Genomic DNA, 18,943 nt, shown 5'->3' with positions numbered 1-18,943 from the left:
TGCCTCTTCCTCCCAAGTGCTGGGATTAAATGCTTGTGCTACCACTGCCCTGCCATATTCCATTCTTATTCTCTTGCTCTCTCTCTGTCTCTCTCCCTCCCTCCCTCCTTTCCTCCCTTCTTCCTTCTCACTCTCCCTCCCTCTCCCCCCTCTTTCCTGTCCTGAAGTTGACTCTGTAGAGCAGGGTGGTCTTGAACTCACAGAGAACTCTCTTTGGTTCTGCCTGCCAAGTGGTAGGATGAAATGACCAACAATGCCCCGCTCTTGTTTCATTCTTTGTTTTTTGTTTGTTTGTTTGTTTGTTTGTTTTTTTGTTTTGTTTTCGAGACAGGGTTTCTCTGTATAGCTCTGGCTGTCCTGGAACTAACTTTGTAGACCAGGCTGGCCTCGAACTCAGAAATCCGCCTGCCTCTGCCTCCCGAGTGCTGGGATTAAAGGCATGCGCCACCATGGCTGGCTCTCTTGTTTCATTCTTATGGGAATCTCCTCTCTAAGCTTTAAGGAACTTCCCAGTTCTGATAATGCTCCCCCTCCACCTCGAGATCTGATCTCGGCCTTGAGGCCCTTTAATTCTAACAAATCTCACTGAAGGGAGTTGTTTTGAGTTGTCCACTTCTGAGGCAGCCCAACTGTTGCTCTTTTTCATAACAGGAAACTGATATTCCTTCCCTGTCTGAGAACTCTATTCTGTATCTTTCCTAGAAAGGAAGCCATGTGTCCGCCGGGCTTTTAGCAGCCCCGTTTTCAAGGTTCATTCACGGTGCAGGGGAGTCGGGGCTCCATGTGTCTGGAGATAGAACTGGGTAGCCAACAAGATAGCTAGCTCAACAGCAGAGGCCCAGGTTGTCCAGCTCAACGGCTGGTATTTGCCACACTATTTTTTTAAAAACTACCCTTCAATAGCGACCTGGATTTCCCCTCCCCTGCCATGCAAATTCGATAGCTGGAAAGCTCAAGTTTGCAAAGTTTAAAAAAAAAAAAAAAAACCAAAAAAACTTGTAAGCTTTTTAAAAAAAAAAACCAAAAACATCTTTCCATGACCACCTTGGGAAGTCCGCCCCCGTTTCCATGGAAACCAGGCTTCTCACGCGTCCGTCACCAAGGGCGGAGCTTCGAGAGGCTCCTCCCTCCTAGACTACCAGGCCTCGGGTGCTTCTCTGAGTCCCTTCTTCCCTGCTTAGCTTCCCAAGGTCCCCTGTGCGTGTCCCTAACTTTTGGCGCACGGCCGTGGAGCTGCGGGCTGTTTTCCATGGTTCGGTGTTTCTCGCTACTCGGCGCAATTCCCCAGGGCCACCCAGACTGCGCACGGCGTGGACTCGGCCCAGTGCAAAGTTTCCCTGACCCAGAGTCAGTGGACGCGTAGGTGCCAGCAGCCCCGGAGGTCGCCGAAGTCCGGGGTACCATGGAGGAGCCCCCCGTGCGGGAGGAGGAGGACGGCGAGGAAGACGAGGGCGCCCTGGGCAAGAGCCCCCTGCAGCTGACCACCGACGATGTGTACGACATCTCCTATGTGGTGGGCCGCGAGCTGATGGCCCTGGGCAGCGACCCCCGCGTCACCCGGCTGCAGTTCAAGATCGTACGTGTGATGGAGATGCTGGAGACGCTGGTAAACGAGGGCAGCCTGGCGGTCGAGGAGCTGAGGATGGAGAGAGACAACCTCAAGCAAGAGGTGGAGGGGCTGCGGAAAGCCGGTGTGTCCGGAGCCCAGGTGAGCAAAACTCAAGCCTTAGTCTGGAAGTTTCCTCACAGTTCACATTTATTGAATACCTACTGAGTGTCTGACCCTGCGGTGTTCCATATCAGTAGCCTAATGCTTCGTTTCTAATTTACTTAGCTTCTTTAAAAATATTTCTTAACCTTTATTTTTACTTATTATGGACTTAATATGCGCAATATGCGTGCAGTGTTCAGGGAGGTCAGAAGAGGGCGTTGAATTACCCCACTCTACATGGATTGGTGGATTGTGGTCTTATGGGTGCTGCGAATGGAACCCAAGTTCTCTGCTAGCCTCTGAGCCATCTCTCCTGCCCTGCCCCTATTTCAGTTTCTTTCTCTTCTCTTCTTTTCTCTTCTCTTCTCTTTTGATTGTTTTTGTTTTGTTTTTCGAGACAGGGATTCTCTGTGTAGCCTTGGCTGTCCTGGAATTCGGTCTGTGGACCAGACTGGCCTGAAACTCACAGAGATCCACCTGCCTCTGCCTTCTGAGTGCCGGGATTAAAAGCGTGCACCACCAGCACCCGATTTACTTTCTTCTTTTTAATTTTTTATTTATTAATATTTTTCATGCGCACACCTGTGTCTGTGTGCCCTGTGTGTGTGTGTGTGTGTGCCCTGTGTGTGTGTGTGTGTGTGAGAGAGAGAGAGAACCCACGTGTGAGAGCGCATGCGTGCTTCTCAGAGGCCAAGTTTGTAAAGTGATTTTCTCCTTCCCTCGTGCCAGTTCTCCTCAGGAGCAAACTCATTGCCTTAAGGCTTCTGGTGAGAACCTTTAACCCTTGAGCAGTCTCTCTAGTCCTGCCTACTGCATCTGTGACTTTGACCTCCAAAGATGGCTTCATGAGCACATTTTAGAATCACTTTCTGAAGAGTGGTCTTTAAAGGGGACAGCAGCAAAGCCCAACATTGCTCGACTCAGTGGGTCTGAATAGGAATCTACGGAGCTGGGAGCTGTGTGTGTGTGTGTGTGTGTGTGTGGGAGGGGGGTTACGTTGTTGTTTCTGTGGTTTAGGGTCAAAACAGAGCAAGTAGGGGGCAAGTAGAGGGGCCTGAACTTGCTAAGCCAGCAGTGTACAGTAGACTGACAACCCCCACTCCTTGCTCTATTTATTTTTTCCTGAGAAGTTAAGTCCTCTCTTTCTCTCTCCTTTGTTCTTTTCTTTTTTCTTTCTTTTCTTTCTTTCTTTCTTCTCATGAAGTAGCCCTCACTGGCCTGGAACTTTCCATGTAGACCAGACAGGCCTCAAACTCGCAGATACCCACCTACTTAAGTATCCGGAGTGCTAAGATTACAGGCATGAGCCATTATGCCTAGCTTAAACAAAAATTTTAAGAAAGGACTTCCCCTTACTACAACACACACACACACACACACACACACACACACACACACACAAGCTCTCGAGGCATATATTTCCTGGTGTAATTTTCAGAGTTGGAGTCCAGGGCCCTTCTCATTCTGAACAGCTGCTCAACCATCCAGGTGCGTTCTCTCTCTCTCTCTCTCTCTCTCTCTCTCTCTCTCACACACACACACACACACACACACACACACACACAGAGTCTCTCTCTCTTTCTTTCCACTTACTGATTTCTTGTTTTGTATTATTTAAGGCAGGGGCTTACTCTGCTGCTCAGGCTACCTTCAAACTCATGGTAATCCTCCTGCCCCAGTCTTTCTGAGGGTCACAATCAAGGACATGAGCCACCGCCAGGGGCGTATTTCAGCAGCTTCTAAGTCACAGGGACAGTTGTATCTGCAGAGAGATCCTTCCATCATAGCCTGGCCTTGGAGGTGCAAGAGAGGTTAACTGCTTGAGCTGCCATGTTCCTGCTGTTTGGCGAGGTCTGTCTTCAGGCACAGGGCAATGGAGGAAGCTGCACTGTGGTCTGGAAAGGGTGATTTGCATGGGGCCCGGTGATTTCCCCCATAGGGCAGAGGGGACAAGGGTCAGAGGCACAAGATGAGGTGGCATATTTTCTTCCTTAAATACAGTCTTAAGATGGGGTGTGTGTGTGGAGTAGGGTGGGGAGCCGGATGTGGTGACACACGTCTGTCATACCAGCTTGGGAGGCCAAGGCAACACCATAGGGAGTTTGAGGCCAGCTTGGGCTACATGGCAAGACCATGCCCCCAAGAAGGAAAACAAGAAGGAAAAGAAAAAGCATAAAATAAAAGAATAGATGTTCACCGAGTTTATTAAAATATCGTGGTTTGTTTTATTTTATTTTTTTTTAATTTTTTTTTTCGGAGACAGGGTTTCTCTGTGAGCCCTGGCTGTCCTGGAACTCACTTTGTAGACCAGGCTGGCCTCCAACTCAGAAATCCATCTGCCTCTGCCTCCCAAGTGCTGGGATTAAAGGCGTGAGCCACCACTGCTCGGCAGTATCGTGGTTTTTTAAAAAACACTTAAAAAAATTATCTTTACTTGTAGTCAATACGTGTAACGTGAAATCTATTCACCATCTTTACTTATCTATTTTTGAGACAAAGTCGTACATGTTGACCAGGAACTCAGCACGTAGACCAGGTTAGCCTCAAACTCACAGAAATCCACCTGCCTCTCAGAGTGCTTGGGTGTATGGGTTTACTTAAAAAACCATTTTTAGATTTATTCATTTTCCCCTATGTGTATAAGTATTTTGTCTATATATGTATGCACCATGTGTGTGCCTGTTAGATCCCCTGGAACTGGGGTATTTAAGGTTGTGACCCACTGAGTGGATGCTGGGAACTGAACCGGGGGTCCCTTGCACGTGCACCCAGTGCTCTTAACCACTGAGCTGTTTTTCCAGGTACTGGCTTTAAAGGTGCTTGCCACATCCTTGCCTGCTTTTCATTTGTTTGTTTTGTTTTGTATTGTTGGTTTTTGGAGGCAGGGTTTCTCTGGGTAGCCCTGGCTGTCACTCTGAAACTCACTCTGTAGCCCAGGCTGGCCTCAGTCTCAGGAGATCCACCTGCCTCTGCCTCCTGAGTGCTGGGGTTAAAGGTGTGCGCCCCCACTGCCAGGCTTCTATTTGTACTTTTTTTTTTTTTTTTTTTTGGTTTTTCGAGACAGGGTTTCTCTGTGTAGCCCTGGCTGTCCTGGCACTCACTTTGTAGACCAGGCTGGCCTCGAACTCAGAAATCCACCTGCCTCTGCCTCCGGAGTGCTGGGATTAAAGGCGTGCGCCACCACGCCCAGCTCTATTTGTACTTTTTAAGTTAATTTATTATTATTCATTTTTTACCATGTGGGGATAGACCCTGGCTCACACTAGGCAAGTGTTCTACCACTGAGTGGTTTCCTCTGCCCGCCTTTGCCGTGTTTAACAGCACCAAATTCATTCATACACAAGAATTTTTTTTTCTACATTTATTTACTTTGTTATGTATTTGGGACTGGTGGTGTGCATACAGCTCTTTGGATTGGATTCTTTTGACCTTGTGGGATCTGGGGATCAAACATGGTTTTAGGTTTGGCAGCAAATATTGTCTAAGTTAGGATTCCATTGCTACAGCGCCCTCGCCACCACGTCTCTGCTGCTTTTGTGCTCTCCCTCCCGCCATGGCCAGCCTTAAGGATCTCGAAGGGAAGTGGCGCCTGATGGAAAGCCACGGCTTTGAGGAGTACATGAAAGAGCTAGGAGTAGGTATGGCTCTTAGGAAGATGGCTGCCATGGCCAAGCCAGACTGTATCATTACTTGTGATGGCAACAACATCACCGTCAAAACCGAGAGCACAGTGAAGACGACCGTGTTCTCTTGTACCCTGGGAGAGAAGTTTGAAGAAACTACGGCTGATGGCAGAAAAACTGAGACGGTCTGCACCTTCCAAGACGGTGCCCTGGTCCAGCACCAGCAATGGGAAGGGAAGGAGAGCACGATAACAAGAAAACTGAAGGATGGGAAGATGATCGTGGAGTGTGTCATGAACAATGCCATCTGCACTCGGGTCTATGAGAAGGTGCAATGAGGGCTTCCTCGTCATCCTAGACAGGACTTAGCTGCCAGAGTGAATATGCTCAATTCAGTGAGCGGTCATAAGCAACAAACAGCTTCACTTCTTTTTTTTTTTTTTTAAGATTTATTTATTTATTATATGTAAGTACACTGTAGCTGTCTTCAGACACTCCAGAAGAGGGCGCCAGATCTTGTTACGGATGGTTGTGAGCCACCATGTGGTTGCTGGGATTTGAACTCTGGACCTTCGGAAGAGCAGTCGGGTGCTCTTACCCACTGAGCCATCTCACCAGCCCCAGCTTCACTTCTTTGGTTTTGTTTTTCATGACTGTTGAGTTCTCTTTATCACAAACACTTTACATGGAATTTCATGTCAAACTTGGTTTACCCAGGATCATTCCTTTGGTTAGTAAATAAACGTGTGAGTGCTAATTTAAAAAAAAAAAAAAAAAAAAAAAAAAAGGATTCCATTGCTGTGAAGAGATACCATGACCAAGGCAACTCTTGGAAGGACAACCTTTCATCGGGGCTGGCTTACAGGTTCAGAGGTTCCGTCCATTATCATCATAGCAGGAAGCCTGGCAGTATGCAGGCAGACCTGGTGCTGGACAAGGAGCTGAGAGTTAGACATCTTGTTCTGAAAGCAAACCAAAGACCTGTCTTCCAGGCAGCTAGGAAAAGGGTCTCAGAGCCAGGCCCCACCCACACCATTTCACACTTCCTCCAACAAGGCCACACCTCCTAATACTGCCACTCCCTGGACCAAGCATATTCAAACCACCAGAAATACTTTTATCTGCTGAGCCATCTCTCTGGTGTTGATCGATCTATTTATTTATTTATTTATCTATCTATTTATTTATTTATTGTTGCTTTTTGCTTTTGTTTAGTGCAGTTGTCTCATTGGATTCCCTAGGCTGGCCTCATGTGCTCTCCCTGTCACTGCCTTTGGGTAACTGTCGCAGACAGGTGCCGATGTACCTAGCTTGCTTTCTGTCTCTGTGCATTGATCTACTGTAGGCGGTTCACCTCATCACATTCTTTCTCTTCTTTGTGGCAGGTTCTCTAGCCCTGGCGACTCTCGGACCTACTATGTAGCTAAAGCTGGCCTTGAACTCCGGGTCCTCCTGCTTCTGCTTCCTAAGTGCTGGCGTGACAGGTCTTAGCCAGCATGCCCAGCCTCATAGTATTAGCATCTTAGTATTCCTCCCCATCCCTTCCCCTGCTCACTCCTTCTTCTTCTCTTTCTGAAATGTAATTTCAAATTTCAGGTAGTATTAAGGTACGGGACTTAACCCCCCGACCCCCCACCCAACTTCCCCTGCCCTCAGTATCTAACCTTCTTCCCTGGAAAGATTTTTTTTTCTTATTTAGTTTTTATTCATAATCATAAGTTTATTGAAGGGGAATGAGGAAAACCCAAAGAACTTCAGTGAGAGCAGAGATTACAGGACATTACCAGCAGATGGGGTAGGGGTGCTCTCCTGAGCTACAGAAGAAATGGCTTTTAATCAAAATGCCCACAAGTCAAAAGAAATTAGAGTTGTCCAGTCGGAAATGGTGATCTTCTTGCTGATCTTGCCTTCCTAGACCCAAAATGCTCCGTGGCTTCCATAATGTTCATGGCTTCTTTCACCTTCCCGAAGACCACATGCTTGCCATCCAGCCATTCAGTCAGTCTTGGCACTGCAGATAAAAAACTGGGAACCATTTGTGTTTGGTCCAGCATTTGCCATGGACATGATGCCAGGACCTGTATGCTCCAGGATGAAGTTCTCATCCTCAAATTTCTCTCTGTAGATGGACCTGCCGCTAGTGCCATTATGGCGTGTAAAGTCACCACCCTGGTACATGAACCCTGGAATAATTCTGTGAAAGGAGGAACCCTTATAGCCAAATCCTTTCTCTCCTGGAAAGATTTTTAACTATCCTTCCCTGTGAAGATCTGTGAGGGCTCGCCCTCAGGGAGAAGCCCACGGCTGCGGTTATCCCTTGTTTTGCAGCTATGCGATGGCCATGCTGCCTCACAGCTTCTTGGTGACTTTTCAGTCAGCCCCACAGCCAGGAGGCAGAGCAGCAGGGTTACGATGCGATCAGGCAGAGCTGCAGAGTGCGATCTGGACTTAAAAGACCAAAAACCAACCCAATGAAACAAAATGAAAAGTCCAAAAACTGCCAGGCATGGTGGTGCATGCCTATAATCCCAGTACTCAGAAGGTAGAGGCAGGCGGATCTCGGATCTCAAGAGTTCGAGGACACCCTGGTCTACAGAGTGAGTTCCTGGATAGCTAGGGCTACACAGTGAGGCCCTCTCGCAAAAACAAGTAATCCCTCCCCCCCAAAAAAACCTGATTTTTTTTTAAAGATTTATTTATTTATTTTATGTATATGAGTACACTGTAGCTATACAGATGATTGTGAGCCTTCATGTGGTTGCTGGGAGTTGAATTTAGGACCTCTGCTCACTCTGGCCCAAAGATTTATTTATTCTTTTTTTGGGGGGAGGGGAGTTTTCAAGACAGGGTTTCTCTATATAGCCCTGACTGTCCTGGAACTCACTTTGTAGACCAGGCTGGCCTGGAACTCAGAAATCCACCTGCCTCTGCCTCCCAAGTGCTGGGATTAAAGGTGTGCACCACTTCGCCTGGCCAAAGATTTATTTATTATTATACACAAGTACACTGTAGTTGATTTCAGACGCACCAGAAGAGGGCATCAGATCCCATTACAGGTGGTTGTGAGCCACCATGTGGGTGCTGGGATTTGAACTCAGGACCTTCAGAAGAGTAGTAGTCAGTGCTCTTACCAGCTGAGCCATCTCACCAGCCCCAAAACCAGGGATTTTTGTTTATTTTTTTCATCCTTGAGGTAGTGCTAGTGGGGAGCTGAGCCTAATGCCCCTCCCCTAGGCTTTATTTATTTATTTATTTATTTATTTATTTATTTTGAGGCAGGGTCTCTGTGTACTTTTGGCTGTCCTAGAACTCCCTATTGTAGACCAGGCTGGCTTTGAAATCACAGCATTCCACCTGCCTTTGCTTCCTGAGTACCAGGATTAAAAAATTTTGCCACCATGCCTGGCCTAATTCTTGTTTTATTCTCTGGACTCAGAAACTGGTAAAACATTTCCCAAGCACCCTTCAGCCGCCCAGGGAGTGACTTGGGAAGTCCTGAGCCAGCGTTCTATTTAAAAAAAAAAAAAATTGAGGAATGCCTTTGTTTTTCTGTGAACTTGGAAAATTTCCACTGTCTTGTTACTGGAGGTGAGAGTTCTGAGCCGAATGTATAACTGACGCACCACTAAGGAAGTCTGTGAATGTTTGTGAGCTTTCAGCTTCTCCTGAGGCAATGGAATGTAGCCGTGAGACTAGAAACACAGCGGCGGTGTGACTCTGTCCCATGGGAGTCACGTTGGGTTTGTGTATGACAAGATCCATTGGATCTTGTGACTGTTGTGGTTCAGTGGTTTTTTGGGCATTTTCAGTGATGGGGAAGGGACCTCCTGGCATCACACGTGTGAGGCAGGCCTTTAGTGCTCAGCATCTTCCTCCTCTTTAATTAACAAATTAATTAAAAAGATCTGTTTATTTTATGTATGTGAGCACACTGTAGCTGTCTTCAGACACACCAGAAGAGGGCATCAGATCCCATTACAGATGGTTGTGAGCCACCATGTGGTTGCTGGGAATTGAACTCAGGCCCTCTGGAAGAGCAGTCAATGCTCTTAACTGCTGAGCTATGTCTCCATCCCTAATGTATTTACTTTCATTTCATCTGTATGGGTGTATTACCTGTGTGTATATGTGTGCACCACATGTGTTTGCTTAATGCCTGTGGAGGCCAAGAGAGGGTGTTGGATCCTCTGGAACTAGAATCACAAATGTTTGTGAACGGACATGTGAGTCCTTAGGTACCCAATCTGGGTCCTTTGAAAGAACTCTGGGTATTCTCAACTGCAAAACCATCTCACAGCCCTATATGCTGGTTTTCTTTTCTTTTCTTTTTTTTTTTCTCAATCATTTAAGGCCCGTTGTTTTATTGTAGCCTTGGGAATTTGTTATGAGACTGTTTTTTTTTTTTCATCTTTTTTTTTTTTTTTGATTGGGAAAGGATTTTTATTTTTATTTTTTTTTATTTTTATTTATTTTTATTTTTTATTTATTTATTTATTTATTTATTTTATTAGGTAATTTCCTCAATTACATTTCCAATGCTATCCAAAAAGTCCCCAATACACTCACTCCCCACCCCAGTCCCCCACCCACCCACCCACCCCCACCCCTACCCCTTGGCCCTGGCGTTCCCCTGTACTGGGGCATATAAAGTTGGCAAGTCCAATGGGCCTCTCTTTCCAGTGATGGCCTACTAGGCCATCTTTTGATACAAATGCAGCTAGAGACAAGAGCTCTGGGGTACTGGTTAGTTCATAATAATGATCCACCTATGGGGTTGCAGTTCCCTTTAGCTCCTTGGGTACTTTCTCTAGCTCCTCCATTGGGGGCCCTGTGATCCATCCAATAGCTAACTGTGAGCATCCACTTCTGTGTTTGCTAGGCCCCGGTTCTTTATTTTTTTAAGATTTATTTATTTATTATATGTAAATACACTGTAGCTGTCTTCAAACACACCAGAAGAGGGAGTCAGATCTTGTTACAGATGGTTGTGAGCCACCACGTGGTTGCTGGGATTTGAACTCAGGACCTTCGGAAGAGCAGTCGGGTGCTCTTACCCTCTGAGCCATCTCACCAGCCCAATATATGCTGGTTTTCATCGATGAACCCTATCCATTCCTGTGTCTTATCTATTCAATATTCGAGTCCTTCTCAGTTTGAGCAGTAGTGGGACCTTTCAGAGACCAGTGTGGCCCATCATGGTGACTGAGCCTGTCCGTATGTTGTCTTTCAGGTGAACTTGGGACCGGACAAGATGGTAGTGGATCTGACAGACCCCAACCGTCCCCGCTTCACTCTGCAAGAGCTGAGGGAGGTGCTGCAGGAGCGAAACAAGCTCAAGTCCCAGCTGCTGCTGGTGCAGGAGGAACTGCAGTGCTACAGGAGGTGGGCTCTCGATGGTGGCTTTGGATGCTCACCACATCACAGACTGGCTACCGTGCTCTCCCAGTTTATTGAACACCCACTATGTGTCAGGCACCAAGTGGAACGCACAGCTGCACGGCACCAGACAGTGTGGACCCTTGGTGGCAAAGGTCCTTGACAGTCTAACGGGAAGATGTGTGCAGGCATATGGGCAGGGGTGGTGCAAGTGTTTAATTCCAGCCTTGGAAGGCAGAATCAAGTGGATCTCTGTGAGTTCTAGGTGAGCATGGTTTATAGAGAGGATTCTAAGGACAGCTAGGACTACATAGAGAAACCCTGTCTTTTCAGGGAGAAAAAAAAAGGAAATCTAGGCTGGGGGTGTGTGAGGGGGAGGGTGCCTGTTATCCTAGCACTCCAGAGGTAGAAGCAGGAAGGTCATAAATGTCTCCACAAACAAACATAAAAGAAAGAGGTCTGTGCATGGGCGCTCATCCATACCTGTAATCCTAACGTACGTCTGGACGATTGTGAGTTCAGGTCATCCTGAGCTATGTAATGAGACCCTGATTCAAGACAACAGGGTCAGCTGGGTGGTGATGGCGCACGCCTTTAATCCCAGCACTTGGGAGGCAGAGGCAGGTGGATTTCTGAGTTCGAGGCCAGAGGCCAGCCTGGTCTACAACGTGAGTTCCAGGACAGCCAGGGCTATACAGAGAAACCCTTGTCTTGGAAAAAAAAAAAAAAAACCCAAAAAAGACAACAGGATCAGCCTTGATAGAACACCCCTTTAATACCAGAGCTCAAGGGACAGAGGCAGCTGGATAGATCTCTGTAAGTTAGAGGCCAGCCTTGTCTACATCATGTGACTTTGTCTCAAAACACATGACAAGGACAACGGATGCCTTATTTTATTTATTTCTGGTGTCGAGGGATGGAATCTGAGGCATGGTGTGTACTAAGCATGTGCCCTACCACTGAACTAAGACCCTAGGAAAGCAAGACAGAGTACAACTATTGACTCGCCTCCTGTCTCCCCAGTGGTCTACTTCCACCCAGAGAAACTCCAGGAGGAAGAAGAGAGAAGGATGCTGTGGTTGCCGTGGGCAACGGCGAGAAGGAGGAGAGGACCATTATAAAGAAGCTGTGAGTCACCTGGATGCCCTGCTACATCATGAGCATGAGACCTTGTGGGTTGGGAAGGGGAGGTTCTCCTCTCTCATGGGATGTGGTTGCAGCCAGTAGGAAAGTCCCGTGCTCCTTTTATAGCTGGAACAGTACCAGGAGGAAGTCTGGGCACTGGACAGATCCTGGCAAGGTGTGGGCAAGATTCTGCTCACTGAAGGAGAATCTGTCTCACTCAAGTACTGTGAATCATGTTATTGATATCATAATTCCTCATAGGTGAACTATTCTATATTCTAGGTTTTACCTTGCCATGGTCAACTAGGGTCTAAAAAATATTAAATGGAATATTCCAGAAATAGTTGAGTTCTCAGCCAGGTGTGGTGGTGCAGACCTTTATTCCCAGCACTTGGAAGGCAGAGGGATCGCTGATTTCATCACCAGCCTGGTCTTCAGAGTGAGTTCCAGGACAGTCAGGGCTCTGTTACAGAGAGGAAACCCTGTATTGAGAAACAAGAGGAAAAATTTTTTTTAAAAAAAGTAGTAAATTTTCAGTTGCACGCTGTTGTAAGCAGTGTGATGAAATATTTTACCTCCCACCATGTCCAGTTTGTGTAATAGGCCATGTGGTTGTCTTTTCAAAGCCAGGCTGTCTCCACCTTCTGCCCAGTCATCAGTTCCAGAGCCATCTCAGTGATGGGTCAAGGGTTATGGGCCTAGAGTAAAGTCTGTGTGCTAGTGAACCCTTTGTTAGCATGGCTCCAAGGCGGGAGGGCCTGATGTCAGCCAGCAACTTGGCGTGCTAAAAGTAAATCTTTGTTTAAGGAACTTCTCTGTTAGTGCAGTACACTTCTCTCTAATAAAGAGGAGGAGGGTTGGGCTAGAGAGATGGCTGGGCAGTTAAGAGCATTTGTTGCTCGTCCGTTCTGACAGGTGTCTTAGTTGGCCTTTTTTTTTTTTTTTTTTTTTTGGTTTTTGGAGACAGGGTTTCTCTGTGTAGTCCTGGCTGTCCTGGAACTCACCCTGTAGACCAGGCTGGCCTTGAACTCAGAAATCCGCCTGCCTCTGCCTCCCAAGGGCTGGGATTAAAGGTGTGCGCCACCCCCACCCCCCACCCCCCGCACTTAGTTGGCCTTCTATTGCTAGAATGAAATGCTGAGAGCAAAAGCAACTTGGGGAAGAAAGGGTTTGTTTTACTCCCACTTCCATCCAACAGTTAATAATAATCTAAAGCACTTAGGGCGGTGTTGGGTGACCAAACTTTTCCTGGGGAGATGGAACACACGTCTACTCACCCCAGATAGGGACTCCCCAGCAGACCAAAATACAGACACCACCAAAGTCCATCCAACTTGGTGAACCATGAGGTTCACCTGGGGGTTCCTGGGGTTACTTACAGGAGTGTGGGGGGAGGGATTACTTATGGGAGCAGAAATGATTCAGACAGCTGTAACACCAAGACCCATCCCAGCATGGGTGACAGCTCACAAAAGCTGGGAACCTGGAGCACACTGCCCAGTCAGCTGGGAGAACAAGAGACTGGAGAGTGTCCTTTCCAGGTCCCTCAGTTAGTGCCTGGAAGCCTCTTCCAGGGAGCAAGACTGGTTCTCAGGGTCTTCTTTGCAGTTAGTCTCAGGGATTCTCAGCTTTTATCACTTACTATGGCAGGGACCTAGTGAATCTGGTCAGTTTCAGGGACTTCCTGAAGAAGCTCTTTTTGAGTTGTTTACCTTCCTGCCTCTAAGGAATTTCCCTGCAAGACTGAAGCTAGAATTCAAAGGCAGGAGAACCTGGAGGCAGGACCTGAAGTTGAGGCCATAGAGGAGTGCTGCTAACTGGCTTGCTCCCCATGGCTTGCTCAGCCTACTTATGGAACCCAGGCCCATCAGCCCAGAGGTGGCACCACCCACAGTGGCTGGATCTTCCCAATCACAAATTAAGAAAACGCCCTGAAGGCTTTCTTTGTTTTGTTTTTGGTTTTTGGTTTTTCGAGGCAGGGTTTCTCTGTGTAGCCCTGGCTGTCCTGGCACTCACTTTGTAGACCAGGCTGGCCTCGAACTCAGAAATCCACCTGCCTCTGCCTCCCGAGTGCTGGGAATAATGGCATGAACCACCACACCCGGCCCTGAAAGCTTTCTTATAGAAATTTTTTTTTTGTCGTTTTGTTTTTCAAGACAGGGTTTCTTCATGTAATCCCAGCTGTCCCAGGCTGGCCTCTGCCTCCTGGGTGGCACCTTAAAAGTGTGTGCCTTACCACCAGGATCCAACCACCCCCTTTGCTTGTTTTTTCAAGACAGGGTTTCTCTGTGTAGCTCTGGCTATCCTAGAACTAGCCCTGTAGACCAAGCTGGCCTGGAACTCTGAAATCCGTCTGTCTCTGCCTCCCAAGTGCTGGGATCAAAGGTGTGTGCCACCACGGCCTTTCTTCTTTCCTTTCCTTCTTTTGACCATTCTCATGTGCCCTCCCTGTACACACACACACACACACACACACACATATTCCTAAATACATAAACACAACCTGACTGGTCTGTAATATGTTACTTGCATGTATATAATTTCAGGGTTGACCATTGGCATTGTAAAGCCAATTTGGGGCTCTTCTTTTGGAAATACTCCCCTGACTCCCCTCAGTATTCCTTAGCTGCTGTCTCCTACATAAAAAAATAAATAAAAAATCTTTTTGAGACAGGGTTTCTGTGTAGCCCTGGCTGTGCTGGGATTAAAGGTGTACAACTTTATCCTGCATTGTAATAGAATACTCTTCCACTGAGCTGTAGTACCAGCTCTCTTTTTATTTTGCATTTTTTTTAAATCTGTGACAGATTCTTACTAAAAGTTGCCCAGACTGGCCTCCTGCCTCTACCTCCCAAGCGCTGAGGTTACAGATGTGTGTCACCACCACTACACCCAGCTTGGGGTCCCTCCCTGTTCTTCATGAGAGGGAAACACAGTGGGGGCTCTAAGCAGTCTAGCAGCATGACTATGCTGGGCTGTCTGTGCTCTGGGGAGGCTCTGGTATTTCCCCCTTTTCTATATTTCTCCGTCTAAACAAAGCCTCCAGAAGCCAGAAACCATTTCGTTCAGCGTCCCTTTTGGGACTTCTTTGAGCCAGCCAATTCATGGGCATTTGAGCCACATATGGCAAAAGTAAAATGTCTGTAGTCAGGAGGCTGTAGCTTCCCATCAGATAAGCTGATTAACCGGGTGGAGGAGGGAAGGAGCTAGGGGACAGGTGACTTTCCAAGTAAGTAGGTCAAGCTAAGAAGGATTTTTGTTTGTCTTGAAAACAGCAGGAGCCAGGGCATGGCTTTGTGAGTGACTGGGGCCCAGGTTAGCAGAGGAGGCCAAGTGTACTCACCCCTGTGGTTTGGGTTGTTCCCAGTCTTTTGTTTTTCAAGATAGGATTTCTCTGTGGAGCCCTGGTTGTCCCAGAACTCCCTCTGTAGTCCAGGCTGGCCTTGAACTCAGAGATCTGCCTGCCTGTGGCTGCCTCCTGAGGACTGGGATTAAAGGCTTGTGCTACCACTGCCCTGCTTGGTTATCCATTCGAACAGGTCTCTCAGGTGTTTTTCATCATGAAGATTTGTCTTCAAATTATAGTTGACGTTGAAAAGCCATTTTACCCCCATCTACCATGAAACCCCTAAAAACAAAAACCAGAGGCCAGTGTCTGACAGGAGTTAGGAAGCTGGTTGCTCAGGTCAGTACCCAGCTTGACTTGTTCCAAAAGACCTCAAATTGTTCATCTATAAAATAGGAATATTAATCATGCAGAATTATATGAGTGCGAAATTAGCCAAAGATGGAAACATCTAGAACAATGCTGTCCCACTAGAGGCCCTGAACAAAACATTTTAAAGATGGTCTGTGGTGGTTCACACTTTTAATCCCAGCACTTGGGAGGCAGAGGCAGGCGGATTTCTGAGTTTGAGGCCAATATGGTCTCCAGGATGAGTACCAGGATGGCCAGGGCTATACAAAGAAACCCTGTCTCAAAACAAACACAAAAAACCCCAACAACAATAACAAAAGACAGGGTTGCCGGGCGTGGTGGCGCACGCCTTTGATCCCAGCACTCGGGAGGCAGAGGCAGGCGGATTTCTGAGTTCGAGGCCAGCCTGGTCTACAAAGTGAGTTCCAGGACAGCCAAGGCTACACAGAGAAACCCTGTCTCGAAAAACCAAAAAAAAAAAAAAGACAGGGTCTCTCTTACGTAGTTCTGACTGTCCTGGAACTTGCTATGTAGACCAGGCAGACCTCAAACTCAGAGATCCTTTCTGTGTCTCTGAAGTGATGGTATCAAAGGTTTGAGCTACCACCCCCGTCTCCTGGGCAAATTTATGTTTAATTAAATTTACTTATTTGGGGGGCTGGAGAGATGGCTCAGTGGGTAAGAGCACCCGACTGCTCTTCCGAAGGTCCGGAGTTCAAATCCCAGCAACCACATGGTGGCTCACAACCATCCGTAACGAGATCTGACTCCCTCTGGAGTGTCTGAAGACAGCTACAGTGTACTTACATACATATAAATAAATAAATCTAAAAAAAAAATTACTTATTTGGTTATTGATGAGTGCTCATACCACAGCAGATGTGTGGAGGTCAGACAGCAAATTATTCTCTTCCTAGGGATCAAACTCAGACTGTCAGGCTGGGGGCGAATACCTACACCCACTGCAGTATCACCCAGGCCTCTGAATGGATGCAGTCCACAGCCTATATGCCCTTCTTTTACCATGCTCTCTCACCCTTTCTGTCACACAGGTTCTCTTTCCGGTCAGGGAAGCATACCTAGACTGAAAACCATCACCAAGATGGTGACCCTCTTGACTTGAGAAGACAATTGCCAGTATGCCTTCTGGAACCATCTTCCTGTGCCAGGAATGTGCCTTGGCCTGCTCCTGCGCTTCTAAGCCCTCAGAGCAGTCAGAGGAAGATGCTCCCTCCCGTGGCTCGCCTGCTCTCTGGGGACAGACCTGGACAGTCAGTAAGCTTTGGCCAGGGCAAATGAGGCCAATACTGAGAACTGGAGAAAGCAAAGGAACAGAGTGTGTGGCTGCATCCCGCCTCCTCCACACATGGACAGAGGCCTCTGGCCTGCCGCTCGTTCCTGCCTCCGTGATAATCTGGTCCTTAGCACGTGGCCGGGAGCGATGGAAAAGCAGGAACATATGGAATCATCGCCTTGACTGATATTTGATGAATACTTGATCTCTCTCATTCAACTTTTCTTTATACGACGTTTGTATTAAAGTGAAAAGACCTTTATAGTGTCTATTACTGTTTCTTAAAATAATAGTTAAGATGGTGGATATGCCGGTGAGAATACAACACATGTGTATCCAATTGAACCCAAGTAAGGTGTCAGCCAGGGAGGCTGCCTCTCCACAGTGAAGGAAATGCCAAAGATCTGATTCAAAGGCGACTTGGGGCTTTTGAGCACAAGAGTAGTGCAAACAAAGTGCTTCTCATCACTAAAGCAAGCAAAATATCAGATGTCGCTCCGCTGGGGCTGGCATCACATAGACTGTTAGCTGCTTTGTGGGTGCTGGGAATTGAACCTGGGTCCTCACGAAGAGCAGTCAGCACTCTTCACTACTGAACTATCCCTCCCAGTCCCCAGAGGACTTTTTGGTTTTTTTGAGACAGGGTTTCTCTGTGTAGCCCTAGCTGGCCTTGAACTCAGAATTCCACCTGCCGCTGCCTCCCAAGGGCTGGGATTGAAGGTGTGTGCCATCACCGCCTGAGGCAGTTTTGGACCACCATTGTGCTGCAGTATGCTATCCCATTTGTTTGTCATTTGCTGTGTGCTCCTGGACTGCTGGTGTCCTGGGGTATGGGGTACTCTTCAGTCTCTGCCTCCTCCTCCCTGTTGGAGCCCTGGCTGGTTTGTGATCCCAGCACCAGGAATTATCAGTTATTTCAAGCCAGCCTGGGATACCTGAGACTTAAGACAATTATAGCAGCTACCACTTGGGGTCTATATCACATGTTGCCCATTTCCTATATGTACCCCTTACCTTCCCAAGAACCCTCTGAAACTACCCCTTTATATAGGTTAATCAGAAGCCAAATTCTAAACATGCTTGCATTCTGACTCCCCAGGACAAACCTCAAAGTTCACTCCTCAGGAAATCAGAACCCACTTTCTTCGTGTGTGTGTGGGTCCCAGGGATCAAATCTGGGTAGTCAGGCTTGGCACCCAGAACCTCTATAGGGTAAATCAGTAATTCTTTTTTTTTTTGGTTTTTCGAGACAGGGTTTCTCTGTATAGCCCTGGCTGTCCTGGAACTCACTTTGTAGACCAGGCTGGCCTCGAACTCAGAAATCCGCCTGCCTCTGCCTCCCGAGTGCTGGGATTAAAGGCGTGAGCCACCACACCCGGCCAAAATCAGTAATTCTTTCCCCTAGCTTATTCCACCTCCACTTTATTAAGAACAACAACACATAGGTGGCCTTGCCTGGCAATAAATATTTTAATTTTTTTTCTTTATTCTTAAGATGACAAATAAGTTTCAAGTTTATTTCCTTTTTTTTGTTGTTTGCTATTTAAATACAAAGCTAAGCCACAAACAGGTACAACCAAGACATTTTTATCTCACAGTAACACCCTCCTGTCGGATCCTCCTCCAAGTCTGACCACTGACTGGGCTAGCAAAGGGTGCGGGGAAGACTTTCGTAGGTAGCACCATCATGAGCCTGGGAGAGGGGGGTGTCGGGGACAAGGGTAGATTCTTATACCTGGCTCCTGAACCCCAGGCCCCTGGACTGAAGGTGAATGGTGAGTCCTCCCCAGGGAGGGAGAAGGAAGCCACCTACTCTTGCTCTCACAGGTCAAAACAAAGCATCATCCTGGTTCTCTGCGGGCTGCCAGGTTCCCTAGTGCCAAGCACGTCTGGTGCCTGATGCTCTGGGGTGCCAGACTAACAGCTGACAGCATCTTCATGGGATACCAGGAGTTCTGCCTTGACAGCAGGTAGAGAACTTCCCACGCAGCAGAACTGGGGTTGGGGAGGGGATGTGGGCTTAGTAATTTCTGGTCCCACTACAAAACCTCACTTTTGATTAGAATAGAGTACCATCTCAAATCTTCTCTACACAAACCAACCAGCCAAGCCAAAAA

At 47.4% G+C, this 18,943-nt stretch overlaps 1 protein-coding gene and 1 pseudogene across 1 annotated transcript; both read left to right on the top strand.

Annotated features, from left to right (window-relative positions):
* The first annotated feature begins 1,123 nt into the window (after positions 1 to 1,123).
* Rilpl2 (Rab interacting lysosomal protein like 2) lies at positions 1,124 to 17,088 on the top strand. The gene is made up of 4 exons (XM_021163252.3): positions 1,124 to 1,708; positions 10,565 to 10,716; positions 11,734 to 11,838; positions 16,585 to 17,088. The coding sequence occupies exons 1-4, from the start codon at positions 1,403 to 1,405 to the stop codon at positions 16,613 to 16,615; spliced, it is 594 nt and encodes a 197-aa protein (XP_021018911.1). The 5' UTR covers positions 1,124 to 1,402; the 3' UTR covers positions 16,616 to 17,088.
* On the top strand, positions 5,220 to 5,697 carry LOC147005354 (fatty acid-binding protein 5 pseudogene; annotated as a pseudogene).
* Positions 17,089 to 18,943: the final 1,855 nt, after the last annotated feature.

This window comes from Mus caroli, unplaced genomic scaffold (assembly GCF_978045245.1).
Source record: "Mus caroli unplaced genomic scaffold, Mus_caroli_1 scaffold_4, whole genome shotgun sequence".
NCBI classification, from domain to species: domain Eukaryota; kingdom Metazoa; phylum Chordata; class Mammalia; order Rodentia; family Muridae; genus Mus; species Mus caroli.
Note: the sequence above shows the minus strand (reverse complement) of the source record. Positions and strands in the feature narration are given on the sequence as shown.